The sequence below is a fragment of the Oncorhynchus masou genome, chromosome 12 (genome assembly GCF_036934945.1).
Source record: "Oncorhynchus masou masou isolate Uvic2021 chromosome 12, UVic_Omas_1.1, whole genome shotgun sequence".
NCBI lineage: Eukaryota > Metazoa > Chordata > Actinopteri > Salmoniformes > Salmonidae > Oncorhynchus > Oncorhynchus masou.
Genome location: NC_088223.1, coordinates 23,780,651 through 23,807,305, shown reverse-complemented (window position 1 = coordinate 23,807,305; position 26,655 = coordinate 23,780,651). Strand labels below are relative to the sequence as shown.

Below are 26,655 nucleotides of genomic sequence, written 5' to 3'. Positions count from 1 at the left end.
TGGTTGTGACCTAGAAACTCTTTTGGGACTGTTCTTATGTCAGAATATTTCGTGGTGCGTTAGAGTATTTTATTTTAAAAGAAACTACAATTTATATTAATTTGCGAGACTCTGATATTATGTTTTATTTCTATCCAAATTATATGGACCCTGATTTAACCTTCATTGTTAATTTGTTTATTTTTCACACCAGATTCTTTATTCATAAAATGAAGTGGGCGAAGAACAAACCAATCTTCACATTGTTTGAGATAGGATTGAAATATTTAGAAATTATCAGTAAGTGTAAAAAAGAAGAAGCAATATGTACACTTTTTGTCAAATTGAAAATGTATCTCGATATGTTACACCCCTGTACTCTTGTTTGTATATTTCTGTTTTTGTATTTGTTTTGTTTATAATAATAATAATTTATTTTAAAAAATGACAAAATGACCAGCCGGCTTGGGCAGCAACCCTAGGTTTGTGTCGGGACTATATCTTGTGGAATAATTAAATGGTATGAATAAATACAAATACAATACATTAATCATAGTTTTAGCAATCGTAACCTTACCACGGTGGAAGGGAGCAGTCAGGGGTATATTCATTACGTATCGCAACGGAAACCGTTTACCGTTTAAGAACTAAACGGAAGCAAACAGAGAAACGGAACAAAACGGTGAGGGTCCTACCACAATTTGTCCAATAGAAACTCTAATTTTCGTTGTAAAACGTTTTCCCTTTGGAGTGAACCGTTTCTGTTGCAAAACGTTATGCAACAGATGAAACATTTTGCAACATAATCTGCGTAATGAATACAACGCAGGCTTAGTTTTTTGATACATATTTCCAGCTGCAGATAGTTTACTTATCTTCATAACGCAACATACTTGGTCGCCAGGCATAATGTCCTATTACAGAGTAAGTATACAAAACCTTTCTTCAATTAACTTCATACGAGTGGTTTGAAGATATCGCTTTCATATCATGTGTTTTCACTTGTTAGCGTAGTGTTAGCTAACGTTACCTGCATTAATGTATTACTTTAACTCAGCGGCTACACATAATCAGCAGCATGGCTGTATTGGCTAGCTTGTTTAGTAGTTCGTTTTCAAATTTCATGGTCAACCAAACATATTTGTATTCTGCTTGCTTACTGCCCGGAAACAGTCAAGTAACTGAAGTAGTAAGCTAGTTGCTGCAAATGGACAACGTTTGTTTTGTTACAGCCTTTTTAATGTGTTTTCTTTATTGTTTCTTTCAGGGTTCTGAATCTAAGAGGGAGCAATTTCGAAGGTATCTCGAAAAAGCGGGTGTTCTTGACACTCACCAATGGTAGGTCTTTCAGAAATTCAAGGACATTACTGCCACAATGCATAGACTATGTATGCATATAGCCATTGTCTGTGTGAGAAACTTTGTTTAATTTTTCTTTTAACTTTAACCACTTGCAAAGGCTGTGTAAATGTAGTATCTTTGAGTTCTATACACATCACCACCAATGTCCATAACCACTCCTGCTGTTTGCAGTGTTGGTGGCCCTATACGAAGAGACAGAGAAACCTCATAATGCTTTGGAGTATCCTTTTGTCTTGGTTTGGTAATACTCCAAATTGATATAACAGAAGCGTCTTAAACTAACTGATCTTATTGATGGTTCCTGTCATTTTTTTATTTAATTTGTGATCAGAGATGCATGTATGTAGAACAAACATTCATCTCTGACAAAGGCTCTATTTGTGATATTTCTATCTGCACAGGTCAAGAATGTTTTTGTACTGAACATGGCCCATGTAGGCCTAGTCATTGGGCGGGGAAATTACCTTGACCAAAGTCTGGGGACTACAGCCCCCCAGCAACTCGGTCAAGGGTAGAGTTTGTCTACATCACAAAATCCGCATCTACAATTGTGGTTGTGCATGTGATGTCTTTAAAATCTCCATCCCTAACTATATTTTCTGACATGATAGAATTGCCAAAGGGGGTGTAGTTAGCCTGCAGAGTTCTGTCATACTATCCAGGTCTGTGCCCAAACAATTTGAGCTTCTACTTTTAAAAATACACCTTTCCAGAAACAATTCTCTCACCGTTGCCACTTGTTATAGACCCCTTCAGCCCGCAGCTGTGCCATGGACACCATATGTGAATTGATCGGGCCCCCATCTATCTTCAGAGTTCGTACGGTTTGGCGACCTACACTGGGACATACTTAACACCCCGGCCGTCCTACAATCTAAACTAGATGCCCTCAATCTCACACACATTATCATGGAACCTACCAGGTACAACCCTCAATCCGTAACCATGGGCACCCTTTTAGATATCATCCTGACCAACTTGCCCTCTAAATACACCTCTGCTGTCTTCAACCAGGATCTCAGCGATCACTGCCCCATTGTGTGTGTAATGACCAGCGGTCAAACGACCACCCCTCATCACTGTCAAACGCTTCCTAAAACACTTCAGCGATCAGGCCTTTCTAATCAACCTGGAATGATATTGACCTCATCCTGTCAGTAGAGGATGCCTGGGTTCTCTTCAAAAGTGCTTTCCTCACCATCTTAAATAAGCATGCCACATTCCAAAAAATGTAGAACTAAGAACAGATACAGCCCTTGGTTCACTCCAGACTTGACTGCCCTTAACCAGCATAAAAACATCCTGTGGCATTCTACATTAGCATCGAATATCCCCCACAATATGCAACATTTCGGAAGTCAGGAACCAATATACAGTGAAGAAAGCTAAGGCTAGCTTTTTCAAACAGAAATTTGCTTCCTGTAGAACTGATTCCAAAACGTTTTGGGACATTATAAAGTCCATGGAGAAAAAGAGCACCTTCTCCCAGCTGCCCACTGCACTGAGGATAGGAAACCCTGTCACTACTAAAGGTCGACCAATTAATCGGAATAGCCAATTTTAATTAGGGCCGATTTTGAAGTTTTCCTAACAATCGGTATTTTTGGACACCAATTTCGCCGATATAAAATAAAAAATATATATTTTTTACACCTTTTATTTAACTAGGCAAGTCAGTTAAGAACACATTCTTATTGTCAATGACGGCCTAGGAACGGTGGGTTAACTGCCTTGTTCAGGGGCAGAATGACAGATTTTTAACTTGTCAGCTCGGGGATTCAATCTTGCAACCTTACAGTTAACTAGTCCAACGCTCTAATCACCTGATTACATTGCACTCCACGAGGTGACTGCCTACTATGCGAATGCAGTAAGAAGCCAAGGTAAGTTGCTAGCGAGCATTAAACGTATCTTATAAAAAAATCTATGAATCATAATCACTAGTTAACTACACATGGTTGATATTACTAGTTTATGTAGCGTGTCCTGCGTTGCATATAATCGGTGCATATTCGCAAAAAAGGACTGTCTTGCTCCAATGTGTACCTAACCATAAACATCAATGCCTTTCTTAAAATCAATACACAATTATATATTTTTAAACCTGCATATTTAGTTAATATTGCCTGCTAACTTAGCTGGGTTGTGAACTCTGTGAAGACTTTCTTCCTAACAAAGACAGCCAACTTCGCCAAATGGGGGATGATTTAACAAAAGCGCATTTGCGAAAAAAGCACAATCATTGCACGACTGTACCTAACCTTAAACATCAATGCCTTTCTTAAAATCAATACACAATTATATATTTTTAAACCTGCATATTTAGTTAATATTGCCTGCTAACTTAGCTGGGTTGTGAACTCTGTGAAGACTTTCTTCCTAACAAAGACAGCCAACTTCGCCAAATGGGGGATGATTTAACAAAAGCGCATTTGCGAAAAAAGCACAATCGTTGCACGACTGTACCTAACCATAAACATCAATGCCTTTCTTAAAATCAATACACAGAAGTATATATTTGTGCGTTTTGCCAGCAGCTCTGCTTCAAGCTTTGCGCTGTTTATTATTTCAAGTCTATCAACTCCCGAGTTTATGCTGGTGTAACCTATGTGAAATAGCTAGCTAGTTCGCGGGGTGCACGCTAATAGCGTTTCAAACATCACTCGCTCTGAGACTTGGACTAGTTCATCACCTTGCTCTGCATGGGTAACGATGCTTCGAGCATGGCTGTTGACGATGTGTTCCTGGTTCAAACCCAGGTAGGGGCGAGGAGTGGGACGGAAGCTATACTGTTACACTGGCAATACTAAAGCGCCTATAAGAACATCCAATAGTCAAAGGTATATGAAATACAAATGGTATAGAGAGAAATAGTCCTATAATAACTACAACCTAAAACGTCTTACCTGGGAACATTGAAGACTCCTGTTAAAAGGAACCACCAGCTTTCATATGTTCTCATGTTCTGAGCAAGGAACCTAAACGTTAGCTTTTTTACATGGCACATATTGCACTTTTACTTTATTCTCCAACACTTTGTTTTTGCATTATTTAAACCAAATTGAACATGCTTCATTATTTATTTGAGGCTAAATTGATTTTATTGATGTATTAAGTTAAAATAAGTGTTCATTCAGTATTGTTGTAATTGTCATTATTGCAAATAAATAAATAAAAATTGTCCGATTAATCGGTATCGTTTTTTTTTTGGGGGTCTTCCAATAATCGGTATCGGCTTTTTTTTTGGTCTTCCAATAATCGGTATCGGCGTTGAAAAATCAGTCGGTCGACCTCGAGTCACTACCGATAAATACCGATAATCCATAATTTCAATGAGCATTTTTTTTTACGGCTGGCCAAACTTTCCACCTGGCTTCCCCTACCCCGGCCAACATCTCAGCACCCCCTGCAGCAGCTTGCCCAAGCCCCCCCCCCTGCTTCTCCTTCACCCAAATCCAGACAGCTGATGTTCTGAAAGAGTGGAAAAATCTGGATCCCTACAAATCAGCTGGACAAGACAATCTGGACCCTTTCTAAAATGATCCACCGGTCATCCCCCTCTTCAAAGGGGGAGACACTCTAGACCCAAACTGTTAGACCTATATCCGACCTGCCCTTCTAAAAATTTTCCATTTTGAATCCCACCGTACCTTCTCCACAATGCAATTTGGTTTCCGAGCTAGTCATGGGTGCACCTCAGCCACTCTCAAGGTCCTAAACGCTATCATGACCGCCAACGATAAAAGACAGTATGGTGCAGCCGTCTTCATCGACCTGGCCAAGGCTTTCGACTCTGTCAATCACCACATTCTTATCGGCTGACTCCATAACCTTGGCTTCTCAAATCACTTCCTTGCCAATTTCACAAACTACTTCTCAGAGTTCATTGTGTCAAATTGGAGGGCCTGTTGTCCGGACCTCTGGGAGTCTCTATGGGGGTGCCACAGGGTTCAATTCTCGGGCCGACTCTTTTCTCTGTAAATATCAATGATGTCGCTCTTGCAGCAGGTGATTCTCTGATCCAACTCTACGCAGACGACACCATTCTGTATACATCTGGCCCTTCTTTGGACACTGTGTTAACAAACCTCCAAACGAGCTTCAACGCCATACAACACTCCTTCCGTGGCCTCTAATTGCTTTTAAATGCCGGTAAAACTAAGTGCATGCTCTTCAACCAATTGCTGCCCACACCCTCCCGCCTGACTAGCATCACTACCCTGGACAATTCTGACTTTGAATACGTGGACAACTACAAATACCTGGGTGTCTGGTTAGACTAAACTCTCCTTCCAGACTCACATTAAACATCTCCAATCCAAAATTAAATCTAGAATCGGCTTCCTATTTCGCAACAAAGCCTCCTTCACTCATGTTGCCAAACATACCCTCGTAAAACGGACTATCCTACTGATCCTTGACTTCGGCAATGTGATTTACAAAATTGCCTCCAACACTCAGCAAATTGGATGCAGTCTATCACCGTGCCATCCGTTCTGTCACCAAAGCCCCATATACTACCCACCACTGCGGCCCTATATACTCTCGTTGGCTGGCCCTCACTACATATTCATCGCCAAACCCATTGGCTCCAGGTAATCTATAATACTTTGCTCGGTAAAGCTCCGCCTTATCTCAGCTGTGTCACCATAACACCCACCCGTAGCACGCGCTCCAGCGGTTATATTTCACTGGTCACCCCCCGCCTTTCCTTCCAGTTCTCTGCTGCCAATGACTGGAACGAATTGCAAAAATCACTGAAGCTGGAGTCTAACTTTAAGCATCAGCTGTCAGAGCAGCTTACAGATCACTGTACCTGTACACAGCCCATCTGTAAATAGCCCAACTACCTCATCCCCATGTTATTACTTACCCTCTTGTTCTTTTGCACCCAAGTATCTCTACTTGCACATCATCTGCACAGCTATCACTCCAGTGTTAATGCTAAATTGTAATTATGTCGCCTCTTTGGCCTATTTATTGCCTACCTCCCTACTCTTCTACATTTGCACACACTGTACATATATTTTTCTATTGTGTTATTGACTGTACGTTTAACTCCTTTGTTTTTGTCGCTTTGCTTTATCTTGGCGAGGTCACAGTTGTAAATGAGAACTTTTCTCAACTGACCTACCTGGTTAAATAAAAAAAATAAGAGTTTAGAATGTGCCAGTGGCTGGTCTAGTGGTAGAGCTGCTACCCCTAGACCACACATTGTCTCTGGAAGAGAACTTGGTCACATTCCATTCTATGCACCATCAGCTCTATCTCATCTCAATAACTTATTCACTGTATCTAACAACAAGAGAGGTAGAATAGCCTTCACCTAAACACAGCTTTCTAAAGCATCACCTTGGTGTGGCTGGTGTGGAAACAGCAGATGCCGAGACCCTCTGTTTGGGGGTGTCTGAGCTACAGCAGAAGTGTGATCTGCTCATGGAGGAAAACAAAGAACTCAGAGGGTCAGCAGCATTGCTGGATAATTAAATATTTTTCCTGAATTGCAAGGGGTGGTTTCAGGACACTGATTTAGCCTAGGCTTGGACTAGAAAGCATTTTCAATCGAGTTTTATTTTTGTCCCTGCTTTTAAGTCCAGTCCTACGCTTAATCTTTGTCTGGGAAGCCATCCCAAATGCCTGAAAATGTCAAATCTCGGTACCTTGCAAATAGCTGAATTTGCTCTACCTTTTTTTATAGCTTCTGCAGTATGAACCAACACCTGAGGATGGAGCAGCGGATTAATGTAGTTAGTTGAATTGTTATATATTTTTTTCACTGTTTGGAAGGGGTGCTTAATATAAAGCCATTTCTTAATATGTGTGTGTGTGTGTGTGTGTGTGTGTGTGTGTGTGTGTTTTTATATATATATAACACTTCATTATTAAGGCAATGTAATTTTGTTTAAGTAGTAAATGTGGCTTCTTTGTACAGGCACCTCATTTGTTACCATTATCTCCAATTTAAGTCAATAAATACTCTTGCAGGAAATATTTCTCATGGAATTTATTTTCGTTGATTTACATTTTACAGTATCTATACTGAACAAAAATATACATGTAATGATTTTACTTAGTTACAGTTCATATAAGGAAATCTGTCAATTGAAATTCATTAGGCCCTAATCTATGGATTTCACTTGACTCGGAAGCTCCAATCAGAATGAGTTTTTTTTCCCACAAAAGGGCTTTGTTACAGACAGACATACTCCTCACCACGCCTCTCAGACGATCCCCGCAGGTGACTAAGCCGATGCAGAGGTCCTGGGCTGGCGTAGTTACATGTGGTCTGCGGTTGTGAGGCCATTTGGACGTACTGCCAAATTCTCTAAAATGACAGAGGCAGCTTATGGTAGAGAAATGAACATTAAATTCACTGGCAACAGCTCTGGTGGACATTCCTGCAGTCAGCATGTCAATTGCTCTTGAGACATCTGTGGCATTTGTCCCCAGCACAAGGTGCACTGGTGTAATAACCATGCTCACTAACAGGGATGTAAACCAACTTATGTTCAACATTTGAGCGAAATAAGCTTTTTGTGCGTTTGGCAAATTTCAGGGATTTAAAAAATAAATAAATTCAGCTCATGAAACACAGGACCAACACGACATGCTGTGTTTTTTAAAATATTTTTCTTCAGTTAATATGGAATTCCCAACAACTGATACTTGCCCCTTATTTCAATGCCAAAAAAAACAGGGCCATAGTAGACATTACTGCTTCTAACCTGTGGTGAGGTTTAAAAATGTGTTACTTTAAGTCATTGTTCTTGCCTGTAGGGAAATTATTAGATTCATTTAAGAAATTAAAGAATATTTGTACTTTATTTTATAGAGGAAGTTATACAATTGTGAAAACAAATCATTGTTCAGTAAAAATACATTTTTCATATAATCCCCTACCACAGCACCATAAATATGTATAATTTACATTGTCAAATGATCAGTGGGCTTTGGGCCACAATATCAATGCTATTTGAGGACGGACATCTGCAGTAATCCGACCTGGGGGGGGGAAGAAAATAGTTGAGTAATATGCAACTAGTTTATTATTCCTTAGCCAAAGTCCTTGAAGTAGTGGGTTTTCAATTACAGTTAAACTCTAACTGTATTTTATTATAGTGGATAGTATTGAATACATTTGAGCAGTACATCATGAGCAAGGAAACAATTAAGTGGACTGATACTAAAATGGATCGTAATGTCGCTGACAAAATATCCTGATTAGTTTGATAGCTAGTGAACTCTAGCCACCAATTTCAACTGGGGAAAGTCAAATTCTGAACTGAATTTAAAAAAAGTGCAATACCACAGACTAAATGCTCTTTGTTCATTACTACAAAATGCACCTTTTTTTTATGGTACAGTATATTTGACAAAAAAGCATATACTTTTTTCATTCAAACAGTTTTATCCTGCTTGAAGGTGTAGTTCACTATTTTACAACTTAATGTTCGGTAGTGCTTCACCCTGAAAGTAGTGGGTCAAGAGAAACTGTAAATCTTTAAACAGCCATTACAAACCTCAATTAATTTTAGCCATCAAAAGCTAACAATCAATGGAAGTGATGGGAGAATGTGAGCATAGCCTAACACTGTAACAGTTTCTTGTGAAATGAGTTTAATAGCCTAACTCTTAGATCTGCAGGTCGCCTGGAGCTCGTCTGCTTGTGACGTTACTTGCCAATGACATATGGCGGTTGGGAGAGCAGACAGGAGGACTGTTGCCATCATGGCTGTGCCGGGACCCAGACCTCAGCTCTCCTATTGAGTCCGGGCTATGAGGTCTGCTCATTCTCTTGAGATCCGGCTTAGAGAAGGCCCTGGCTCGGCTGGCAGTTAAGCTGCAGCGTGGCTTCATTCTTATTGTCCCAGGGTAGGAGTCTCCACAATTTGAGCCATTCCCTTCCACCACTGTGGAACAGTTCCATGGGGCACTGACCCGTCGTGGTTTCCTCACAATGACCGAAAGGGTCGGACATGAGGAGGCATCTACGCCGGGGTACTCGGAGCCTTGTGAATTGAAGCCCACATGGTGGGGGAGATGGGCGAGAGGATCTACGTGGCAGGGTAGAGGATCCATGCGATAGGGTCGAGGGTGCATGACAAGGTCCTCTGGCTCATCCACATAGGGAGACCGAGTCATCTCACTGCTGGTGTTTGAGTTGCTGTTGTGCTCAGTAGGACTTGGCAACACTCCCTCCTTACTGTCTGTATTGTGGCTGTCAACACCTGGCTTGACTTCAGGGTCCCCCTGAATGGGAACAAAGGCAGAAGAGGCATTGAGGAGGGGATACGTGGGTCCATTACCCTGCTTCTCCAGCAGGAATGTGTACCCACTCTGTGCTGTGTGGATAGTAGGCTTGGGGACCACAGAGGTGGCCCCCATGTTAACCTGTTGCACAACAGAGTTTCGTTTGGACTTGCTAACATAGTAGTCATCCAGGTCATCCTTGAGATGCGTTTGATAGGCCAGGATGCCCTTCTTGAGCTTCTTGTAGCTCAGGTGCATGATCTCCAAGAGGCTGAGGAAGAGGGACACGGCGGCGATGCCCTGCATGAACATCATGAATATGTTTTTTTCCGTGGGCCTGGAGACAAAGCAGTCCACCACATTTGGGCAGGGCTCCCTCTTGCACTTAAATAGAGGGTCCAGGTGGTGGCCATAAAGGAGGTACTGGCACAGCATGAAGCCCACCTCCACCACAGACCGAGTGATGATGTGGGCCACGTAGGTCTGTAGCAGGGACCCCCTCAGCGGGGCCTTGTTGAGCTTCCCCAGATCCAGTTGTCTCATCTCCCTCTCGATACGTCTCCGCACCTCAATCAGCTCCACTTCCACCGCCTCCAGCTCCCGACGCAGAGCCGCCTTTTTAGTGTGACGCGTCTTCTCCAGAGCTCGCAGCTGGTAAATGGCGTGGCCCATGTAAACCAGAGAGGGCGAGGAGACGAAGATGACCTGGAGAACCCAGTAGCGGATGAGAGAGATGGGGAAGGCTCGGTCGTAGCACACATTGCGGCACCCTGGCTGTTCTGTGTTGCAGATGAAGTCGGCCTGCTCATCGTTCCACACGCCTTCTGCAGCAACGCCAAGTGCTAGCATCCGGAAGATGAAGAGGATGGTCAGCCAGGTCTTTCCCACCATGGTAGAGTGGATATGCACTTCCTCCAAGATCCCACCGAGGAAGTTCCAATCTCCCATCTTCACACGGGTTTTGCTTATTGATGGGAAAAGGTCTTTGTTACTTAAAAAGCAGAGACAATATGGAAATGGAATGTCAAAGTTAAGTGTATGGTGAGGTCAATAATAATACATAGCACAATGTGTAAACAATGTTCAAAGAATTCTTGGCTTCATTTGATTATATGAATTAGTATTGATGATGATAATGACTCATTACAATGATTGGTAATTGGAGAAAAAATATAGAATATTAATAATTAGCCTGCCATTGATTCAGGTTTATTAGACAAAAAAAGAAATTGGGACATGTGTAATGGATATAGGAGACGATAGCAGCGGGAAGTAGTTTGGGGGTGCCTGCGCTGAAGACTTCTATATCGGTCCACTAATATAAGACTAGTAAAGGCCTAGTGCATTAACTTTATTTTTTACAACTAAATGCATTTTGGTGTTTAACAGCATTTGTAACTTGAATCTGATAATTATCTGTACAAAATTAATTTATCTGATAATACTTGTGGAATATGAAAGTACTTAAGATGTTTTCCAGTTTCTTGAATTACTTTGTAAATGAGAATGATTTCTATGTGGAAACTGAAATGGTCTATTCATTCCTTTTCCATTTTAGTAGCTGCTCTTATCCAGAGCAATTTACAGTAGTTAGTGCATACATGTTCATGCTGGTCGCCCATGGGAATCGAACCCACAACCCGAGCATTGCAAGTTCTCTGCTCTACCTACTGAGCCACATCGCATTAAAAACAACTTGTTTTTCTTCATGCTCAGTCTACAGGTACAAACCTAGATGAACAGCCTATTTACATTAATTGGTTTGTAAGGATGGTAAATTAATTCTGCTCAAAAAGTGGTTGTTTTCCATGTTATTTGATCAAGAAAAATATTTAATTTGACGTGAATGTTTTGTCTGTCCATAATTTTGCACCTTTTGATGTAAATGTTTGAGGACAGGGTTTTGTTCTTTTCTGGATTGCATTAGAATGACAATCGCAGAGAAAGGGACAGGGCAAAAATGTTTAGAATATGGCAAATATCAGTACATTTTTGCATTCTATCCATGCTTGCTTTCCAGTGCTAGCTGAGACATGAAATAGATAGGCTGTCAACAATTTATTTATGCGCAATTTGTCTAAATGGCTGATGGAAACACTATGACGTCATTACGTCCAGCTGTTTTTGTCAACACAATAGTTAAATGGCAACACACCCGAGCAGGCAATTGCCGCATCGATTTTCTATGCGAACTTAAATGTCCAGCGATTTTTTTTTTCGACAAGTTAATGGAAACATGATGATCATTTGTCATGATCATTGTAATGATAATAATAATAATTAGGTAACACAATATCAAATAAAATGATCATCAATAACATTAAGCTGTTATATCATTCATATTTAGCCTATTTGCAGACCAGTTAATTGCATAATTTACAAGTTACAGAGCAAAAAATCTATGAGAATGACAATCCTCAAAATGTAGTTCTCTTTGAGAGTTTAAGTCAGGAGGCCTCTGCTGGGAAAATAATGTATTCATTCATATGTTAAAACTCAATCTAAAATAACACAAATAAACGTACCTTTCATTTGGGAAATAAGTTAAACAGAAACGTTTTACCAAAATATTCGTACGTTCGATGCAGTCCCGTGCTCATTGTCAATCTCTTTTATATTTATCAGAAAAAATGCATATGCCCTCATTAACGATGGGCTACATTCCCGACCCTGATGAAATGAAAACAAAATAAAAACCAGCCTGTGGCTTTAGTTGGCAGCCTATATAGTTCTTACCAAGATAAATCAATTGTACTATTTGTTGTCGTTTACCTTGCAGCTGTATGCATAGACTGCGGGTGGTGGGGGGGGCTGTGCGTCATCGGGCGATGGGGGGACCGTCAAAAAATATTCAATAGTTTTTCTATTTGAGGCGGACCTAGAACCCATGGTGACCTTCGGTGACGCTCTGCCCGGTGATGCCTGTGGTGTGTATGGGACACCGACACTGAGCCAGAGCATTGCCCCCAGTAGCTCTGACTGCATGTCGGAGGGGTTCCTGTAGTTACATAAAACATCTACAAGGTCAAATATACTGTGTCTGAATTGGATTAACTAGCCTGCCGGTGGTTACTAAAAGTGATGCCTACTTTGGGAACAAGTAGAAAACAATTAGAAACAACCCCATCCTCAATTCAAAGTATTTTGAATATCTCCTCCCCGAATGTGTACTCTTCTTAATTAATGTATTTCAATTCTAGTAGTTGATAGGTCAAGATTATGTTGCAGAATTAATCAATTTGGAGAATGATAGTTCAGTCAAACTCAAATCTCAACAAACTACTGTGTTGGTAACAATTGTAGAATGTGTAAAAAATGGTATGTTTCATAGTGAGACAGACTGAACAGGAAAGCTCATTTTCTTTCATTCATCCATGGGGTAGCTGTATTGCACAATACCTGTCAACCATTTTCTCAGTTTGTTGCCCAAGGCAATGATAGCCACACACCATCAATTAATGAGCTTCGGGATGAACCGCTGAAACCTACAACCATACAGTAAAGCATACTCAATAAAAAAAATAGTACATTTCCCAAACACAATTGAACACAATACTGGCACATAATCATGGAGATATCAACGCTACAGGTTTCAAACCTGCCATAAAGACAGGCTGCAATTGATTCTATTTTGTTGAACAAAACTGTCCACATATAATTTATCTTACCTTGTTCTGCAATGTCAAGCTGCTTGTAAACATATTTAGAAATATTTATCTATCTTCCACTTCCAATTAAAGTGATATTTCTAGTCATAGTTGATCCTCAAAACAAATGTATTCTATTTCAGTCATTAATTCCACCTACTTTTTAAGTATTTTTAATGTGTGTTTTTGTTCTACATTGTTATTTTTAGTATTACATTGTTATTGATTACTGCATTGTTGGGTTTAGAGCTTGCAAGAAAGGCATTTCACTGTAGTGCAGGTGACATTAAAACTTGAAACTAAAATTTGAATCCCACACCAATATTTGCTTTTTTTTTTAAAAGTGCTTGGATATTGGATGAAATGTGGGGAATTATAAAGGAAACATGTATATGTGATGTATTAGTGTATATACATATTATAAATAGCATTTAATCACAAATGTACTATAAAAGACTGATTCTAATATGTACAGTATAAAAACTAAGATAATTCTGGCTTGTCACAGCCTCTTGCTGCAACCTCACTGTCACCATTTGTTCACTTCATAATTCAAGGGATTTGGGTCCGGGGCCTATATTTTTGTCTCTTAGTTGCTCTTCACATATACAAGTCCAAGTGAATGCGTGTCATACTATATGAGAGCATTTCCACAATGGCACACTACACTTTTGGATCAATACATTTTCTCCGTCCTGAGGATCAATAGGTTATGTCCGATTTCATACATGGATGACTCCATGAATCAAATGAATATGGTCACCCCAGCTATTGCATGTTTTTTATTCTATTTATAGGAAATTAATGGGTATGGCTTGTTGGCAGGTTTGATTTTGTTGACTGCCCGGTGGCCTATTAATACTGCTTGAAGCAGCCAATCCAGGCCCTTTTTGAGTTTCAATGAGGTAAGAGCACCCTATTATGCAATTTCTGTTTGTCTGGATGTCGCTGTCTGTTTTAGCTTAATCTACTATTGTTATTCTCTTATAGAGCTCGCAGCTTGTAGTCCTAAAAAACGGAAATGAGTTAGCATTTTCTACCCGTTTCATTGGCCATTCCTGTTGGGGAAATGAATGGGGTTTTGAGATAAAAGCTGAAAATAAGGTCTCCTATGATTGTGTTTACAAACCTTTTCAGTGTCAATCCAAAAACCATACAGAAACACATCCACATAGGGTTTGGCCAATGAGTCATGGAAGAGTTAGCGCCTACAAAAATAAACCATTAATATTGCAGCTTTGGAGTGGTCTAAAACGGAAATTGATACGCATATAGCTCAAATGTCGTTGTGATTGGTAGACTGGAGTTTCCTGTTGTGTAAATTGTAAAGAAAACAAGCCTGAAAACTATGAATTTTCTCTCCCTCATACCAATTGTTCAGCAATCAGAACTGTGTACTTGGACAGTATATTGAATGTATTCCACGCTTTTGATATTCATCTTTCATGTATTTATGGTTGTTTCATGGTCTGATATTCTCCATAACTATGAACTGTGCTTTATACTACTCAGAATGGCCAGTGTGGCCCCCTGGTACTCCATTTGCTACAATGTAACACCTGTGTGACATGACCCGTATTAGGCTTACTTCAGTTACTCTCACAAGAATTACATTCAAAATGATTCCCTTCAAATCAAGTATTTATTCAATGTTATAATTGTGTTCAACAAAACTGACCTTAAAACACAGTAGTTAGGACAATATTTTTGTAAAGATTCAGGGTATTATTTTGGAAAAAATGTGATAGAGCTTCTTGTACAGCAGAGAGCAACTCAATCCACAATACAACTGGAGAATTAAAAATAAATCAAATGGCATGTCTTAATGGTAGGCAGTTTATGCAGACACACAGTTTACATTTGAATGGTGAAAATCTGTTCTTTCGACTTCAACCCATCCATTAAGGCGTACATTCCCTGTATTCAGTGGTGTGATGTGTAACACAACGTAATCCCTCCTCACCAAACACACCACAGAACACACCACCTGTACTACAGGGTCACCTAATTAAACTCTCCCAAAAAAATATCAGACAGTAAACTCATTTGATATAAAATCACAAGTATCATTCAATAAATCAAATATACAAAAAGAGAATACATAGGGCCAGCTACAGAATAAAAACATTGCGCATGCCTCTACAATGAGTGGAGTTCCATTACAAACCTCAAGGGCCCAGGTATATTGGAGCCAATTCAGAGGGAGGGGTAGCCATTTCACCAAGAGAGCCAAACCTTTTGATGAGGTTGCTTGGTGTTGGGTTAAGGTCACTACCAGAATCAAGTCTATACAGATGTTTTATTCCAAACCAAGAGGTGACTGCAGTTTCACACATTTCAGCCTCCATTTTTTGCTGGCCTATAACAAAAACCCTCATCCAGGCTATCCCTGTAAGAAGGATCATAACCAGTAAACAATTGAGCCCTTCCATCCATGTTTGGTTTTCTTGGGAGTAATAGCCTGCATATTTTACAAAGATCTCAGTATACCAACACACACTCTGTGTTGGCATCTCCTCAATTGCAGCATAATCTGGTAGAATGTCTAAGAAGAACCCTAAAATATGTAAAACAAGGGTATCACCCAAAACAACTCTGTACAAAATAGGTATAAAGAAAAGCAAAACTGCAATTGACTGTAGTACACAAGTTCCACTGTATAATATCATACAATTTACATAAAGCGCAAATAACTTTCATTTCTAAAATCAAAAGAAAACCACCTTTTCAAGTATGTTTTGTGAAAATAAAAAAATGTAAAAAGGCATGTAGGGTTAAATGCTGCAGCAGTGAGTTTTGGCAGGTTAAATTGAACAGTGACGTCAGCCCAGCTTCCTACAACCCTTGAAAAGGCAAGTCTACTATCCACCTCCCAAAGAGCACATCCACACAAGTACAGTACAACTCAGACTATTGAGTGTTTTAAAAGGAAATTCATGTCACTGAAGTAGTGAAGAAAAACTTGGAGATTGAACGCAGCAGTCTTGAGGTGAGCGCAGGTAGCTTACTGTTAAGAGTTCATGAGACATCTGAAAAATAGAAACAAAATGTTGATTAAAACGGGCACTGGGGGAACAGAGGATATAAAGTTTGTGTGCGTGCTTCGATTATCGTTGGAACTCACAGCTGGAGGGTCTAGCGCTATATTGTCGCATGATCTGGTCATGTGTGAACTTCACAAACGATTCATATTGTTCTGGGAAGGAACCAAAAACATAAAAATGATCTACGAGTCGTCATACCATGAGATGGCCTGTTCATAAAGCGTCTCAGAGTAGGAGTGCTGATCGAGGATCAGGTCGCCCATGTTCATGTAATATTATTCATTATGATCCAATAGGCAAAACAGATCCTAGTTCAGTGGCGCTCCTACTCTGAGATGCTTTATAAATACGGGCAAATATCTGTAATAAGGAAGTCAGAGTCAGCATACCCGCCAGCTTAGTGTTCAGGATCTGTTCATACTCTTCACAGATGGTCTCCTCGTGGTCCTTGAGGATTCGTTCACACAGGGAGCCTACCTGGCGCAATGTGAAGCAGGGCTGGTCCCTCTTCATAGACACTCCTGGGGGAACCATAACATGACAAGGAATGAGCTTTTGTCTGACAACTGCATACACAATCTGGTTAAAAAAGATACGCCCAATTAGGTCTGGTTTACTTTTGCAAGTGTTGAGACATTGAGCATAAACAACAAATGCAAGGTGAGTGTGAGTCATCTTTTCTTAAGAATTTTACTTTGTGGCTCTTCTTCTCCACACCACAAACAAGAGACAGCACGGTGAGTTGACTGTTATTCACCCTTATAGTAAGTTTATTTGTAATCAGATGCTGACAGCATCTTCAGCTTGGTGAGGGCTAACTACTTGAAAACAGACCTGATGGGGAGCTTGGTGCCATGAAACCAGAGCTTTGTCCTGGGCCATCATTTGGAGTCTGGGACTCACTCTGGTTGAAGGCCTCCTCAAGTTGGCACCGTCGCTGGTAACGGCTATATTCTTGCCTAAGATTCTGGACGATCTGCTCTGTGGATGGAAAAACAACTAAAAAGTCAGCTTAACATGGTTGGCTTACCCTGGAAAGGGTGTTTCCTCAGGCAACAGCCCAGGCCTCACATCTATAATGGGTGTGATGAAGCATGAAACATGCTCACATAGCCATGCACCCAATCAACCTATCAAACACATGATCAACTTGGTACCTGGATGGAAGCATGAATGATTTCCTAGCCAGGTATTATCAACTTGAAGCTACGCTGTTATACAGGATAACTATGTTAGTTACAATCAGGACTGGGTTCATTCTGGACAACTAGAAAGTGGTTAACGTTAGTTAGCTATATGCCCATCTAGAACATCATGTTAGGTTTTCTTCAATGTTTGGCCTACTAACTACAACCTGTAAATCGGGTTCATTATTAGATAGATAACGTTAGCTAGATAGCCTGCTAAATGATAATGTATGATCTCATATTTTTTTATATTCGCTACTTTCAGCCACTGCACTGGCGCTAGCTAGCTACAATGGCCACCATCTAACGTTAGCTAATTAAAAAAAAAAATATTCAGGCAAACAAGTAACCTGGGGTAAGTCTATGTTCTCCTCCACAAGTTGATTGGGGAGACATCGAACTGTCACCGGTAGCAGAAAGCAGGTTACACCGCTTTGGCGAGGGGTTGACTGGGGTCCCTGGCAGAGGGTTGCACCTTCGCCGTTTTGGAGATTGAGGGCTGTGAAGGGCCTCAAACTCAATTGAACGCTTCAAAGTAGCTCCGCACGCCATGCTAGCTAACTTAATCCAGAAAACAATGTTTTTCGGTCAGCAAAAATTCCGGATAGCTGCTAATAACGAGTAAATGAAGGTTATCAGTTTGTCCGTCTTGTGCTTTCTTATGTTCTTATATCTTGCCGGTGTCTGGGAAGTCGCTTATTCGCTAACACAGGCTTCGGCTAAATAAAAACGTTCAATGGGCGTCTTCTTCCCTCGAGTTTAATGTACGATGTCACACCTTTATCGCCACCCACTGGCACTGGGATGAGACGAGGCTTTTAATTATTTATTTTCTTACCTTTTATTTAACTAGGCAAGTCAGTTAATTAAGAACAAATTGTTATTTTCAAAAACGGCCTAGAAACAGTGGGTTAACTGCCTTGTTCAGGAGCAGAAAGATAGATTTTTATATTGTCAGCTCGGGATTCAATCTTGCAACCTTTCGGTTACTAGTTCAATGCTCTATCCACTAGCCTACCTGCTCTTTATTTAACTGGGCAAAATTATTGACACTTATTATATTATTATCCTATAAGAGCTCTGTCACTTCCCACAAGCCGGGTTGTGACAGAAACCCACACTCATTGTTATGTTTAATAAATGTATCGAATAGTGTGTGTGGCAGGCTTACAATGATGGCAAAAAACAACCTTTGAGAGTGAGCTGACCCTGGTGCTAGAGAGGGTACGCAGCTGGAGGTTGAATGTTTGAAGGGGTACAGGGTTATACAAAGTTTGGAACCACTTTCTTGAGAAATAAAGGCACTTTATTTTCTAGTGAATTAAAGGCACAACAAGCTATTGTAGGTAACTACAATGCAATGCCATGAGTTATAACCGGGGGTCACTCAACTGGTTGAGTATATTTAGGCCAGTATCTTCAAAATATGGAACTAGTTAGTTATTTAGTGATGCATTTGTAACAAAACATGATTTTTATTTGTCATATTTTTGAATGTCATACCAGGTGACAAAGTAAAGTCAGCATGGTAGGTGGGGATAGGAGCAACGTTCTATTACCATGTTCAGAGGACCATGTTAACACCCTGCTAAGCAGGGGTACGGAACCAGTCTGTTATCAAAATGGAAATGCAGCATCAAGGAGCAGTGTGACGGTTAATGGGGAATCATCCTAACTCTGCTCACAACAAGATGGCACAAGCAGAGACCAAGAACAATATCTATTTTCTCCTGTATGACCAGTGGTGTTGTGTCTTCTGACTTCAACACACTGCTGGCTTCCCAGAGCCACAAGTTCAGAGAGCCTCCCATTCCTAGTGTTCTACCAAAGCCACCCAGTCACTGGGTGTCACGCCCTGTGGCCATTGGTGACCACCATGAAACAATTGCATGCCAGCTTAAGAGCCTCCTCAAGGTCCAGTCCTAGTCTGAGATACCAGGGTTGTATTCATTAGTGAACATCGTAGAAAAACGTTTTGCAACAGAAAATGTAAACACAGTTTTTATTGGTGAGTTCAAGTAGTTCCTCCCTGTTTGGTTCCTAGTGAATATGACCCAGCTTAAGGTTCAGTGATGATTTAGCCTACTTATTGAGTCTTGCATTTTTATTCATTCTGGTCTGGAGATACACTTATTTATAACCAATTTTACAACATTCAGTTGATGCATTTATAGCATTCAGTTGACTGACTCACAACTGAACACATTGGCAATGGAAGTAAACTGGCAAGATGTCTGAAAGTAAATCTCATTTGAATAATCAGGTAAATTGCCAATATGCCTATATTGATGAATGATTAATTATTTTATGTTAGGAAGAGGTTGAGTGTGGCACATACAGTACAAACCTTTCATAGAATCTATACGCTGTATCATTTTCTAATGCTCCACATCATTTATACTGAACAAAAATATAAAAATATATATTTCAAAGATTTTACAGTGTTTACAGTTCATATAAGTTCATATAAGGCAATCAGTCAATTGGAATAAATTCATTAGGTCCTAATGTACAGATTTCACATGACTGGAAATACAGATATGCATCTGTTGGTCACAGATACCTTAAAAATTGTTTTAAAAAATGTAGGGGCGTGGATCAGAAAACCAGTCAGTATTTGGTGTGATCCCCATTTGCGTCATGCAGCGCGACACATCTCCTTCGCATAGAGTTGATCAAGCTGTTGATTTGTTTTTGTTTTTTTTACCCCTTTTTCTCCCCAATTCCGTGGTATGATTGTGGCCTGTGGAATGTTGTCCCACTCCTCTTCAATGACTGTGCGAAGTTACTGGATATTGGCGGGAACTGGAACACGCTGTCGTACACATCGATGCAGATCATCCCGAACATGATTAATGAGTGACATGTCTGGTGAGTATGCAGGCCATGGAAGAACTGGGTCATTTTCATCTTCCAGGAATGGTGTACAGATCCTTGCGACATGGGGCAGTGCATTATCATGCTGAAACATGAGGTGATGGCGGCGGATGAATGGCACGACAATGGGCTTCAGGATCTCGTCACGGTATCTCTGCATTCAAATTGCGATCGATAAAATACAATTGTGTTCGTTGTCTGTAGATTATGCCTGCCCATACCATAACCCCACCGCCACCATGGGGCACTCTGTTCACAATGTTGACATCAGCAAACCACTCGCCCACACGTGGTCTGCGGTTGTGAGGCCGGTTGGAAGTACTGCTAAGTTCTCTAAAACAACGTTGGAGGCGGGTTATGGTAGAGAAATTAACATTCAATTCTCTGCCAACAGCCCTGGTGGACATTTCTGCAGTCAGCATGCCAATTGTACGCTCCCTCAAAACTTCCCTCAAGACATCTGTGGCATTGTGTTGTGTGACAAAACTGTACATTTTAGAGTGGCCTTTAATTGTTCCCAGGACAAGGTGCACCTGTGTTATGATCATGCTGTTTAATCAGATTCTTGACGCACCACACCTGTCAGGTGGATGGATTATCTTGGCAAAGGAGAAATGCTCACTAACAGGGATGTAAAGAAATGTGTTCAAAAAATTTGAGAAAAATAAGCTTTTTGTGTGTATGGAACATTTCTTGGATCTTTTTATTTCAGCTCATGAGATCAACACTTTACATGTTGCACTTCAATATTTGTTCAGTGCACTTAGAAGTGGATGGAAATTGAGTGGAGTGCATCTCAGAGCAGGAGTGCTGATCTAGATCTTTTCCCATATGTTGTTACCTTGCAGCCTTGTTCTTTTTCCCTTGCCAGTCTACACACAATACTCCATAATGACAAAGCGAAAAAAGGTTTTTAGATTTTTCTGCTAATTAATTAAGAACAAAAAACAGAAATACCTTATTTACATAAGTATTCAGACCCTCTGCCATGAGACTTGAAATTAAGCTCAGGTGCATCCTGTTTCTATTGATCATCCTTGAAATGTTTCTACAACTGACGTAAATTCAATTGATTGGACATGATTTGGAAAGGCACACACCTATCTATATAAGATACCATAGTTGATCAGAGCAAAAACCAAGCCAAGCTATGAGGTGGAAGAAATTGTCTGTAGAGCTCCGAGACACTGCAGCATTGAAGGTGCCCAAGAACATACTGGCCTCCATCATTCTTAAACGATGGTGGACATTCCTGCAGAAAAAGTTTGGAACCACCATGACTTTTCCTATAGCTGGCCGCCGGGGGTGTCCTCAGATGGGGCCACAGTGTCTCCTGACCCATCCTGTCTCAGCCTCCAGTATTTATGCTGCAGTAGTTTATGTGTCGGGGGGCTAGGGTCAGTTTGTTATATCTGGAGTACTTCTTGTTATGTACTTGAGTGAAGACCCAAAAGCGGTTTTAACAGAAAACAGAGTTCTTTAATGAAAAACAGGAATGGCATAAATCCTCTTCCAACGTAGTCAATGGAACAAAAGAACGTAGTATAATGCAGGATGCACCTGCCAGGCAGACTCCGACAGGATAGGACAAGGTGGAAGCAAACGGGACGACAGCTTGCTTCTGGCATCAAAAACACAAACAAGAATCAGACACTGAAAGTAGCAGGAACAGAGAGAGAAATAGAGACCTAATCAGAGGGGGAAGAGAGAACAGGTGGGAAGGAGTGAATGAGCTAGTTAGGGGAGATGTAGAACAGCTGAAGAATGAGAGACAGAGAAGGTAACCTAAAAAGACCAGCAGAGAGAGACAGAGTGAAGAGAAAGGACAGGAACAGACATAACAAGACATGACAGTACCCCCCCGAGCGCCTCCTGGCGCACTCGAGGAGGAACCCTGGCGGCAACGGAGGAAATCATCGATCAGCGAACGGTCCAGCACGTCCCGAGAGGGAACCCAACTCCTCTCCTCAGGACCGTACCCCTCCCAATCCACTAGGTACTGATGACCCAAAACAACAGGTGTAAAAGGTGAACGAAAAATTAGAAAAGAAATGGTTTCGCTATGATTACCAGAGACAGTGAGGGTTAAAGGCAGCGTCTCACGCTGAATCTTGGGGAGAGAACTACCATCTAAAGCGAACAAGGCCGTGGGCTCCCCTAACTGTCTGAGAGGAATGTCATGTTCCCGAGCCCAGGTCTCGTCCATAAAACAGCCCTCCGCCCCAGAGTCTATCAAGGCACTGCAGGAAGCAGATGAACCGGGCCAGCGGAGATGGACCGGAAAGGTAGTGCGTGATCCAGAAGGAGAGGCCTGAGTAGTTGCGCTCACCAGTAGCCCTCCTCTTACTGATGAGCTCTGGCTTTTACTGGACATGAGGTGACAAAATGACCAGCGGAGCCGCAGTAGAGACAGAGGCGATTGGTGATTCTCCGTTCCTTCTCCTTGGCCGAGATGCGGATACCCCCAGCTGCATAGGCTCAGCATCCGAGCCGGCGGAGGAGGGTGGCAGTGATGCGGCAGGTGGCAGTGATGTGGAGAGGGGAGCAACGGAGAACGCGAGCTCCTTTCCACGAGCTCGGCGACGAAGATCAAACCGTCGCTCTATGCGAATAGCGAGAGCTATTAAGGAGTCCAGACTGGAAGGAACCTCCCGGGAGAGGATCTCATCCTTAACCTCGACGAGGAGACCCTCCAGAAAACGAGCGAGCAAAGCCGGCTCGTTCCAGTCACTAGAGGCAGCGAGAGTGCGAAACTCAATAGAATAATCCGTTATGGATCGATTCCCCTGACATAGGGAAGACAGGGCCCTGGAAGCCTCCTCCCCAAAAACAGAACGGTCAAAAACCCGTATCATCTCCTCCTTAAAGTCCTGATACTGGTTAATACACTCAGCCCTCGCCTCCCAGATTGCCTTGCCCCACTCACGCGCCCGTCCGGTAAGGAGAGAAATGACGTAGGCGATGCGGGCTGCGCTCCTGGAGTAAGTGTTGGGCTGGAGAGAGAACACCACATCACACTGAGTGAGGAATGAGCGGCACTCAGTGGGCTCCCCAGAGTAACACGGCGGGTTGTTGATCCTGGGCTCCGGAGACTCGGAAACCCTGGAAGTGGGCGGTGGATCGAGGTGGAGTTGGTGAACCTGTCTTGTGAGGTCGGAGACTTGGACGGCCAGGGTCTCAACGGCATGTCGAGCAGCAGACAATTCCTCCTCGTGTCTGCCTAGCATCGCTCCCTGGATCTGGACGGCGGAGTGAAAAGGGTCCGGAGCCGCTGGGTCCATTCTTGGTCTGATTCTTCTGTTATGTACTTGAGTGAAGACCCAAAAGCGCTTTTAACAAAAAACAGAGATCTTTAATGAAAAACAGGAATGGCATAAATCCTCTTCCAACGTAGTCAATGGAACAAAAGAACGTAGTATAATGCAGGATGCACCTGCCAGGCAGACTCCGACAGGATAGGACAAGGTGGAAGCAAACGGGACGACAGCTTGCTTCTGGCATCAAAAACACAAACAAGAATCAGACACTGAAAGTAGCAGGAACAGAGAGAGAAATAGAGACCTAATCAGAGGGGGAAGAGAGAACAGGTGGGAAGGAGTGAATGAGCTAGTTAGGGGAGATGTAGAACAGCTGAAGAATGAGAGACAGAGAAGGTAACCTAAAAAGACCAGCAGAGAGAGACAGAGTGAAGAGAAAGGACAGGAACAGACATAACAAGACATGACACTTCTCCTGTCCTATTCGGTGTCCTGTGTGAATTTGTGTGCTCTCTCTAATTCTCTCTTTCTCTCTCGGAGGAGGAACTGAGCCCTAGGACCATGCCTCAGGACTACCTGACATGATGACTCCTTGCTGTCCCCAGTCCACCTGGCCGTGCTGCTGCTCCAATTTCAACTGTTCTGCCTTATTATTATTGGGCCATGCTGGTCATTTATGAACATTTGAACATCTTGGCCATGTTCTGTTATAATCTCCACCCGGCACAGCCAGAAGAAGACTGGCCACCCCACATAGCCTGGTTCCTCTCTAGGTTTCTTCCTAGGTTTTGGCCTTTCTAGGGAGTTTTTCCTAGCCACCGTGCTTCTACACCTGCATTGCTTGCTGTTTGGGGTTTTAGGCTGAGTTTCTGTACAGCACTTTGAGATATCAGCTGATGTACGAAGGGCTATAAAAATACATTTGATTTGATATTTCCATTTATTTGTACATTTTGACATTTACAAAATGTTCTAAAAACCTTTTTTTGCTTTGTCATTATGGGGTATTTTGTGTAGATTCATGAGTATTTAAAAATAAAGTTTAATCCATTTTAGAATAAGGCTGTAACATAACAATGTGTGTGTGTATACAGTGCCTTGCAAAAGTATTCATCCCCTTTGCATTTTTCCGATTTTGTTGCATTACAACCTGTAATTTAAATAGATTTTTATTTGGATTTCATGTAATGGACATACACAAAGTAATCCAAATTGGCGAAGTGAAATTTAAAAAATAACTTGTTTAAAAAATTTCAAAACAATTCCAAACGGAAAAGTGGTGCGTGCATATGTATTCACCCCCTTTACTATGAAGCCCCTAAATAAGATCTAGTACAACCAATTACCTTCAGTAGTCACATAATTAGCTAAATAAAGTCCACCTGTGTGCAATATAAGTGTCACATGATCTCAGTATACAGTCACCTGTTCTGAAAGGTCCCAGAGTCTGCAACACCACTAAGCAAGGGGTACCACCAAGCAAGTGGCACAATGAAGACCAAGGAGCTCTCCAAACAGGTCAGGGACAAAGTTGTGGAGAAGTAAAGATCAGGGTTGGGTTATAAAAAATATCCAAAACTTTGAAAATCCTACGGAGCACCATTAATTCCATCATTAAAAAAATGGAAAGAATACGGCACCACAACAAACCTGCCAAGAGAGGGCCGCCCACCAAAACTCAGGGACCAGGCGTGGAGGGCATTAATTAGAGAGGCCACAAAAAGACAAAACATAACCCTGAAGGAGCTGCAAAGCTCCACAGTGGAGATTGGACTATCTGTCCATAGGACCACTTTAAGCCGAAGACTCCACAGAGCTGGGCTTTACGGAAGAGTGGCCAGAAAAAAAGCCATTGCTTAAAGAAAATAAGCAAACACATTGTGGGAGACTCCCCAAACATATGGAAGAAGGTACTCTGGCCAGATGAGACTAAAATTGAGCTTTTTGGCCATCAAGGAAAATGCTATGTCTGGCGCAAACCCATCACCACTCATCATCCTGAGAATACCAGTGAAGCATGGTGGCAGCATCATGCTGTGGGGATGTTTTTCATCGGCAGGGACTGGGAAACTGGTCAGAATTGAAGGAATGATGGATGGTACTAAATACAGGGAAATTCTTGAGGGAAACTTGTTTCAGTCTTCCAGAGATTTGAGACTGGGACGGAGGTTCACCTTCCAGCAGGACAATGACCCTAAGCATACTGCTAAAGCAACACTCGAGTGGTTTAAGGGAAAACATTTAAATGTCTTTGAATGGCCTAGTCAAAGCCCAGACCTCAATCCAATTGAGAATCTGTGGTATGACTTAAAGATTGCTTTACACCAGCAGAACTCATCCAACTTGAAGGAGCTGGAGCAGTTTAGCCTTGAAGGATGGTCAAAAATCCCAGTGGCTAGATGTGCCAAGCTTTTAGAGACATACCCCAAGAGACTTGCAGGTGTAATTGCTGCAAAAGGTGGCTCTACAAAGTATCGACTCGGGGGGGAGGGGAAATAGTTATACACACTCGAGTTCTGTTTTTTTTGTCTTATTTCTTCTTTGTTTCACAATAAAAAATATTTTGCATCTTCACAGTTGCATGTCGTGTAAATCAAATTATACAACACTCCCCCAAAATCCATTTTAATTCCAGGTTGTAAGGCAACAAAATAGGAAAAATGCCAAGGGGGGGTGAATACTTTCGCAAGCCACTGTACATCACGGCAGGCTAGGTTATACTTCTGTGTTTTTGGGGAGTCAGAGCAGTACTGGAATGTCGAATGAAGCAGCAGCCTTGTAGCAAAAGTGTGATTTTTGTTGTTGTTGTGATGCAAGTCTGCAGACCATGCTGCCCTGACCTCTTATATGCTTACTAGCTTGGTTCCAGATCTGTTTGTGCTCTTGCCTACTCCATTGTCATTGTTTGGCATGAGTGGACAAGAGTGCAGAAACCGATTGATACCCAGGCTATATTGTTACTGATGGTTGTTCTATGGAATAATGCACATATCAAGCTTTAGAACATCTGATCTCAAACGGAGGAACTATTTGAGAACGTGAACAAAAAGTG

General features: G+C 41.6%; 3 protein-coding genes across 3 annotated transcripts; 1 reads left to right on the top strand and 2 right to left on the bottom strand.

The window, feature by feature from the left end:
* The first annotated feature begins 675 nt into the window (after positions 1–675).
* On the top strand, positions 676–7,318 carry LOC135549715 (c-Myc-binding protein-like). The gene is made up of 5 exons (XM_064979942.1): positions 676–903; positions 1,247–1,308; positions 1,502–1,561; positions 6,678–6,803; positions 7,040–7,318. The coding sequence occupies exons 1-5, from the start codon at positions 889–891 to the stop codon at positions 7,095–7,097; spliced, it is 321 nt and encodes a 106-aa protein (XP_064836014.1). The 5' UTR covers positions 676–888; the 3' UTR covers positions 7,098–7,318.
* A 1,655-nt stretch (positions 7,319–8,973) lies between these two features.
* Positions 8,974–10,542, bottom strand: LOC135549050 (gap junction alpha-9 protein-like). Its single transcript, XM_064979119.1, has one exon. It carries the CDS (start codon positions 10,537–10,539, stop codon positions 8,974–8,976), a length of 1,566 nt encoding a protein of 521 aa, XP_064835191.1. The 5' UTR covers positions 10,540–10,542.
* A 4,319-nt stretch (positions 10,543–14,861) lies between these two features.
* Positions 14,862–18,237, bottom strand: LOC135549714 (akirin-1-like). Its single transcript, XM_064979941.1, has 5 exons — positions 17,820–18,237; positions 17,117–17,263; positions 16,672–16,803; positions 16,363–16,434; positions 14,862–16,267 (listed from the first exon to the last, which is right to left on the bottom strand). Exons 1-5 carry the CDS (start codon positions 18,019–18,021, stop codon positions 16,257–16,259), a joined length of 564 nt encoding a protein of 187 aa, XP_064836013.1. The 5' UTR covers positions 18,022–18,237; the 3' UTR covers positions 14,862–16,256.
* Between the last annotated feature and the right edge of the window lie 8,418 nt (positions 18,238–26,655).

Bases quoted from the DNA above. Each gene is read 5' to 3' on its own strand.
- LOC135549715 (XM_064979942.1), top strand. The intron at 1,309-1,501 runs TCACCAATGGTA...ATAACCACTCCT, and splicing joins AAAGCGGGTGTTCTTGACAC to GCTGTTTGCAGTGTTGGTGG. The intron at 1,562-6,677 runs GTATCCTTTTGT...ACCTAAACACAG, and splicing joins AAACCTCATAATGCTTTGGA to CTTTCTAAAGCATCACCTTG.
- LOC135549050 (XM_064979119.1), bottom strand. From the start codon at position 10,539: ATGGGAGATTGGAACTTCCTCGGTGGGATCTTGGAGGAAGTGCATATC.
- LOC135549714 (XM_064979941.1), bottom strand. From the start codon at position 18,021: ATGGCGTGCGGAGCTACTTTGAAGCGTTCAATTGAGTTTGAGGCCCTT. The intron at 17,264-17,819 runs GTTACTTGTTTG...TTCCATCCACAG, and splicing joins AGAACATAGACTTACCCCAG to AGCAGATCGTCCAGAATCTT. The intron at 16,804-17,116 runs GTCTGTTTTCAA...TGGTTCCCCCAG, and splicing joins GGCACCAAGCTCCCCATCAG to GAGTGTCTATGAAGAGGGAC.